The sequence below is a fragment of the Pseudochaenichthys georgianus genome, chromosome 20 (genome assembly GCF_902827115.2).
Source record: "Pseudochaenichthys georgianus chromosome 20, fPseGeo1.2, whole genome shotgun sequence".
In the NCBI taxonomy this organism is placed as follows: Eukaryota; Metazoa; Chordata; class Actinopteri; order Perciformes; family Channichthyidae; genus Pseudochaenichthys; species Pseudochaenichthys georgianus.
In genome coordinates this window covers 3,136,797-3,144,606 of record NC_047522.1, presented here as the reverse complement: position 1 = coordinate 3,144,606, position 7,810 = coordinate 3,136,797, and the positions used below count along the sequence as shown (strand labels likewise).

The 7,810-nt window shown below is 41.8% G+C and overlaps 1 protein-coding gene across 1 annotated transcript in view; it reads left to right on the top strand.

Annotated features, from left to right (window-relative positions):
* The window catches only part of LOC117466023 (trichohyalin-like), a 45,610-nt gene extending 38,453 nt beyond the window's left edge, over window positions 1-7,157 (top strand). The window contains exons 11-12 of the mRNA XM_034109152.2: window positions 1,859-1,961; window positions 6,028-7,157. Coding sequence (XP_033965043.1) covers window positions 1,859-1,961; window positions 6,028-6,240 — 316 coding nt within the window. The 3' untranslated portion in view covers window positions 6,241-7,157. The remainder of the gene's footprint in view (window positions 1-1,858; window positions 1,962-6,027) is intronic.
* Window positions 7,158-7,810: the final 653 nt, after the last annotated feature.

Genomic DNA, 7,810 nt, shown 5'->3' with positions numbered 1-7,810 from the left:
TGTTTGCGTGTAAGCACAGGAACACATGTTTACACAGGCGTCACGCCAAGCACCGAGCGCATCGCTGCCTTCTCACATCAGGAGTGTAAATCTAACACGGTTGTCTCAGCGGCGGTGATGTTTCATGATCTGCTGAAGACCGCATTGCCATCGAGGGGAGGGTTTAAATCATGTGAAGAATCTGTGGCGCTTCTGATTTTTATGCTCGTGCTTAAAGTTTACGCCTCCTGTTTTTACTTTGCTTTTAACGCGTTTAGGATATAAAAGATCAAAGGGAATTTGAGCATTTCTTCCTATTAATGTTCTTTGTGTCGTCAGTATGGTGTGAAATTAAAAGGATTCGAAAGGGTCAGCTGCAATTATCCTCGGTTCATAAGTGTCAATTTCAGAAAATTAGGTTTCTTTAAGGAAATTAAAAAATGCTTACATTGGACAAGCTTGATTAGTCATTCGGTTAATAGGATGGAGTGAGTCAGATAATAGGCCGTCAGTTGTATTCATGCAAGTCTTTCATATTTATTCTCATGGTCCATTTTCAGTTTGTACATATATGGACAAATTAATGAAAATTAATATGGTATCTAATATATTTTCATATTCACGTGTAAAGGCTTGGAACTACACATCGACACAGATTGTCAGTTCTACTGTAAATGGTTTGAAGTTCTTGTCCTCTTAGAAAACCATAAGAGATATCTAGAAATATTGAGTGGAGTGTGTTTTAATTCAGTGGTGCTCCCATTAATGTTGTTATTGTCTCTTGGTTGAGGTTTACTATAGACGGCTACAAATGCACAGCAGCTGAATTGTCCCGCTAATGAATCTCGTAAAGTTTTCAGGCAAAAATGTCAGTTCACATAATAACATCTCCCTCAAGTGTCTCCTCAGATCTTAAATGTTTAAAGTTATCGCTAATAGGGCCAAAAGCTTGTGTGTGTGTGTGTGTGTGTGTGTGTGTGTGTGTGTGTGTGTGTGTGTGTGTGTGTGTGTTTCAGCTCACCCACATCCACTGGAAAAAAAATAATGTCATTTATTAGCGTCTCCATGAGCGTGCGCGTCTTCTCAACTGAAGCAAAACGGGACTGTCTTTCCATCCGCTGCTCTGATAGGAAATCCCAGCTTGCTCTTTACAAGAAAATTAACATTGGAGAGGTACGGTGGTACTTTAATGGGCTAAGAAGTCTTCAATAAAGTATTTAGAAGGTTTTCCGAATGCTAACTGGACAGGTTCAGTGGGGCATGAAAGAAAGAGCGTAAAGCGGGGGCAGCAAGCGCTTCAGCCCGTACAGAGCACCATTATCCACCGTCGTTAATTTAATAGACATTCCTTTGTCGGCCCTGGGTCTGAAGACGGCAGACCCCAACATTTGTTTGTCATTTCCCAAAACGTTTTTAATAAACAGTTATAAAATCTTAAATGGCTTCTTGTACTCTTAATGTTCCCTGGCTGCGGTGGTTTTGTTTTTGTTTCTCTTTTTTTTCTGTATTACATGCGCTTTCATCATTTAATGATTTCTGGAACTCATTTGCTCATCCATCTTTGAGTTTAGTAATAAGTTATAATGAAGATGGTTATAATGAAGATGATGTGCGCTAACTTCTTTTTGCCCTAGATTCGAAGGGCTTTTGATTGGAGCTGTTCCGTCTTGCAAATGCATATTGTGTAAAAACACTAGATTTTAAAAGTTTACGATGACAGGAAAATGCTAAATATTCATGATAAACTACAAACGCCAGTTTCAGATAGTTACAGAAAGCTACATTTTTATGATTCCTTTCTCTTAAACTACTACAAATACTTAGATTCTCTTAAAAAATGTATTTCTAATTCATGTTTGTGCACATGCTTGTGTTTCAGCTTAGAAAAGCAGGGCTGCGTTGCTCGAAATCTCAGCAAAATGGAGGACATGCAGACCAGACTGCGAAGCAACCTGGAGGCCGTTGGAATGCTAAATCAACAAGTAAGAGTACACACACACACACACACACACACACACACACACACACACACACACACACACACACCACACACACACACACACACACACACACACACACACACACACACACACACACACACACACACACACACACACACACACACACACACACACACACACACACACACACCAGGTCCTGACAGTCCTTTTACAGATACAAACACACACCCACACACCGGCCCACCTGCTGTTGAGCTCTCACAGAAGAGGAAGCTTTCATGCGTCCAACTTCAAACGCACACGCGCGCACTTACACACCGGCGCGCACAGACATCCATTTCCTCTTCCTACGATAAAAGTTAAAAGTCAGCAGCGGGTTGGGGGGGGAGGCGTGTAGGGAAGGAGGGACAAATCGTATCGGGAAAAAGCAGTGACGTTTCTTTCCACTGGTAAATGATTTCCCTTTCATGAGACTGAGAGAGGGATGTATATCAATACAGCCGCGCTGATCTCTCCGTGACAGCATAGGGAAATGGCCCGCTGTGATAAAACAATGTGTGGGGAAAAAAACACAGAGGAATATTCTAAGGAAAAGCTGACATTCTTTTTTTTTTTTTTTACTTCACAAGAGTCAACAAATCACTAAAGGAGAGACAAATCAAAAGTACTCCTCAGCCCCCTCAGTTCTCCAAAACTCCAGGGCCTGGGGAACGGCTCACCCGACTTTTGTTAGTTTGCACGATGGCCCGCTGATTGACGGGCTACGACAAAAGCCGGTACTTGTTGAAGTTTGTAATGTTGTGACAGGGAAAAGAAAAGAGCGTGAGCTGCACTTATGACGCAGAGGAAGAGAGGAGTGTTGTTTAACAGGTCAGGTGTGTAATAGCACCTCTTAATCTCTAGTGTGAATCATTACACACATCGATCCCACATCCAACAAACATACAAGCACACTTGGAAGGGGATAGGGTGTAGACGGTTCATTTACACAAGGCTATTCCCTTCACTGGACACACACTCACAGATATCAAAGAAGAAGCTGAATGGAAAGTCTCAGTTCATCTATGTGCAAAGCGTCTGGTTATAAATCAGGCCTGTGTCTCGGCTTTGGATCGGTCTCATTTACTCATAGTCACAAACTGGTTCAGTGCTGTTGCTTCCCCACTCGCCCACAGGCGCACATTAACACACGGCGAACAACGCGCGCACGCATGATTTACATCCGACTGTCAAGCTAATTTCATGCAAACTTTTGAAATGTCACACGAAATTAGATCCGAGTAAAGTGATTTTCCATCAACTGGGAGGAAGATGAACATCAGAGGGAAAAACTAAGAATCTTTCAAGACTTGATTAGCATTAAGCGGGCTGTTATTGTGCTTTAGCACCAGCTCGTGTCCAGGTTATTTCATGCTTTCATGCAAAGATGAAAAGGATAAGCATTATCTCCTCTACAAGCAGCTGCAGGGAGAGATGGATCGACAGGTATTGCAGAGTATTTCCACATTTCAAAAACTCCTTCTGTTGTTTTTAATGGGCAGATCATATGACAAGACTTCCATGATTTCCTGTTAGTGTTTTTATCATGTTCTGTTCCCTATTAACGTTTTCTTTCTTTTTTAACAAATTGTACGGTGTCCTTGGGTGTCATGAAAGGCGCCTACAAATAAAATGTATTATTATTATTAAGACTCCTTTAACCTTTGTGTCGTCTTCAGGTACATGTTCACCCATTTCTCAATGATTTTAAATATATGGATGGTTCCATGTTCAATCTTTGCAAGAAAAATGAATGATGACTACTTACATTGAATTATTGGTGTTTAATTAAATTGTTTCATTATGTACTGCCATCAAATCGTTTTAAATGACAAACAAGGCAAACTAACAATAGAGTGGTGCAGTGATGCGTCCTAAAACCCAGAAGCAAGTTGCGCATGGGTTCCCTCGACAAAAAAGCAATGGGATTTCGGGAAATAACTCGAAATAAGGTCTGTGGAAAACGAACAAAATGTGCATTTATCTAACCGGTTCGTTTTCCACAGACCTTATTTCGAGCTATTATCCAAAATCCTATGGAGAAACCCCATTGCTTTTTTGTCGAGGGCACCCATGCGCAGCTTACTTCCGGGTTTTAGGACGCGTCACTGCACCACTCTATGAATGCAAACAGAAGACTAACACTTGTGATAATGAATTGGAATAAGTTGGCTCAATAGGTTTAACACAGATTTGCATGATGATGTATATGCTTTATGAACCAGGAGGAACAACTGTTAAAAAACAAACCACATTTAAAAACTTTTGTGCCAATGAAACATAAATCACTTTATTTAGTTTTTCTAGCTCAGTAATTTTCACAATTTATCTTTAAATATTTGAATGGAAACCCAGCTTTCCAAGTGCAAACACACTCACGCACCAGCAGTAAAACACACACCCCCCCCCCCCCTCCGTGTCTTTCTGCCTGTCTCTTTCTTCCCCTCTCCCCCCACTAACACACTTCCTTTTCATCCAAACGTTTGCCCACCAATTCACCCGCAATATGTGAAGGTTGAAGAGACAAGCTGTGATTTTTAATTTCACCCCCCTCCTCTGCAATTAGAAAATCATCCAGAGCGACCAAAGATGGGGGAAATTAAACAGGTCCACTTGAATATACGGTTAATTACAAATGTCAAACTCAGTGTTTTTCATGTGGAAACTCTATTGCTCTTGGCGAAGCATACGAACACGTTGGAGGATGTTTGCCTGTTGAAGATAGTAAATACTCTGTAAGCGTCTTAGGATAGTTTTTGACACATCGACATGTCATTGGCTCTTTGAGGGTTAAGCCTTTGCTATTTCTAGTCATGAGATGTAATACATTTGCTGAGGTGTGTGTGTGTGTGTGTGTGTGTGTGTGTGTGTGTGTGTGTGTGTGTGTGTGTGTGTGTGTGTGTGTGTGTGTGTGTGTGTGTGTGTGTGTGTGTGTGTGTGTGTGTGTGTGTGTGTGTGTGTGTGTGTGTGTGTGTGTGTGTGTGTGTGTGTGTGTGTGTGTGTGTGTGTGTGGGTGGGTGGGTGTGTGGGTGGGTGGGTGGGTGTGGTGTCTGGAAAGGGTAATGTTAGCAGAACCATCCGGAAATGTGTCTGTCTCATCTCCGTTTGTGTTTTTCTCTCCCTCTATCACACACACACACACACACTCAAATGCACATGCACACACACACATGGCCAGACTTGTCGCTGTGACATCATTCTTGAACCGCAAAAGACACACACTAAAAAACAGATGTGAATAAGTGCAACTGTCATTACCCAACGTGTCTTTTTGTCCCTTTATCCTATAATTTCTTATTTTTCTTTTCCTCATAGCTAAAAATACATTATTTCAAATCTTGTATTTGCTTTTATCTGCCTTATTACAATTTTTAGACACAGGCACATTTGCATATAATTACCACGCATGTAAAAAAATGTTTGCCTTCAAAGACAAGTTTTGACTCACACACCTCCCTACCTTTAACCAAATGTCCCTGTCAAAAAAAATGAAACACTCTCAATTTAGCTAGTCTGTAATTGTGTTTCCGGGAGCCCAATCATGTTCTGACGACGTGCGATTTGTTTTGAGTCACGGATGATTTTGTGTCAAATCGACCTCTAATGATCGCTCAAATTGGTTGTTTTCATGTAGAAATTTACACCGTCGCATGACTCCTACTTGCAAACCGTTTCAAACTGTGAACACAATACTCTCCTGAAAAACCTCCGCGCAATTTTCCACCGGCATTTCCGTTTCAACAGGCGTGAAAGCAACTGTGAAAGATGAATTAAGCACATAATGGGATGTCAGCTTCTTCATCAACTTGATAGCTGTTGACTTCTGATGGTTGATATTTATTGGTATCTTCCAAATTAAGTTTTGTGATTTGGTTGATTGAGATGAAGTGGGATGTTTACATGTTGAAACTTCAAAAAGTGTCGTCCTCCGTCACTCTGTTTCTAAAGTCACACATGAAGATTTCCTTTCAAAACTATTATTATTCTTTCTGTTTGAACATGTCTCCTCCATATGTCTCTCTGAAGGTCTTTTTTTTTCTCTCTCCAGCTAACCTCCCTCAGCAGGGAGAACAAGCGGTTGCGTAGGCAGCTGGAGGAGGAGAAGTCTAAGCGTAGACAAGTGGCCCTGCCTCCTCCTCCCCCCTCCCAGCAGTCCTCCTCAGTCCACCTCCCTCCGCCTCCTCCTCCTTTGGGCCTGGACACAGTGACAGGGGACATTGATGGGATTGTAACCCAGACCAAGGCTAGGGAGAGCAGGTGAGTCCCAGGCTTTGGGGGTTCAGGATCAGGCCCCCTGCCTCTCTGCATGGCGCTTGGTCTGGCAGGACAAGCAGGGATCTGAACAAATGAAGCCCCCTGAAGACTTTGACCTGTCGAGACCTCTTGACCTGCAGCTCCTCACCAGGGAGTGCGCTCGGTTTGAGGTTAATGTCCTGCAGGTCAAAGTCAAGTCCCAGGGTGCCTTTTGCCTGAGGGGCGCTCCAGAACCGGGGAATGATGATGGAATTCCCTCAAATCGTCAAAAATCAAACATTTCTCTACTGCTGTGCCATGAAGAGATTATTTCATAGAACATTCACACCTCTTAACATTTGAAATCTGATACTGAAGTGATGCCAACCTTAAAATGCTGCAATGATATGAGCAATTGCATCTAATAACGGTAGCAATTATTTCTTTAAATAATCTTCAATTGCAACAAAACTGTAGCACTAAGCACTAAAATACACCTTCACCGCAATTATTTGTAAATCCAGACAGTCCTGATGAACTATAATCAATTTATTTCAACTAAAATGAACTAATAAGACTCATTGCAATTCTTAAGTGTTGATGAATGTGTCTTACACTGGAGGAGAGTTTAGGGCACATCATCAGTATCCACAGACGCAGCTCAGATGTGGATGGCTGTACCACAGTCTCTGATTACTCTGCAGCTGTGCGCCATGTGTCCTGCATCTACTGCGGTGAATGTGTCCGTACGTCTTTATGCGAGTACATTATGTGTCTGCGTGCTTCTACCTCTCTGAAAGTGCCTGTGGGGGAGTGTGTGCTCGTGAGTGATTGAGTATATTAGTTGTTTATTGTAGTAGATGTTGTTTTATATTTTGTTTTATATTTCAAAAACTATTTATTGATTTCTCTCTTGTCGCTGTGTCTGGAGCCCATGTGTTGTAACGACGGGGAAATAAAAACAGATACATTTGGAAGCGGGCGTACATTCTTCCCCAACTTGATTTCATAATACTGACAATAGATCAACAGGATAGCAATGCTACATGTTCACAATGCAGAATCCCAGCTGAGACACACAGATTATGACATATTTGCAACCAGCTAAAAAACGAAATGATTTAAATGAGGTTTTGACGAAGATACGACATATTTGTCTTGCCCTCTTTCCATGGGCATCTTCAAATGACCCTAGGCTCTTTTTTGCTTCTAGTCGAACATATATACTTGAACACGAGCACTGTTCCAAACAAGCAACAACAGAAAAGAAGCATGCACATATCTGATCAGCAAGAGCACTATTATACTGTGATAATGAGAATTCTAGGGAAAGCAGGTCTCAGGCCTCATCTTGCCATCTTCTCTTTCCTTCTCCCCCCACCTGTCTCCCAAACCCCCTTTTTTATCCTTCATTGGTTCAGTACATACATAGCTGTTCTATAGCTATAGTCAGGATGTCTTACATTTTAATGATTGCGAGTAGAGCTGCATGTCCTTGTTAGCTTCCTCATTTGTCATGTCACACTAAAAAATACCTGTCTTTTATGTGCAAACACACAAGCGTGCACCCACTCACACATTTATATTCTTTCACAAAC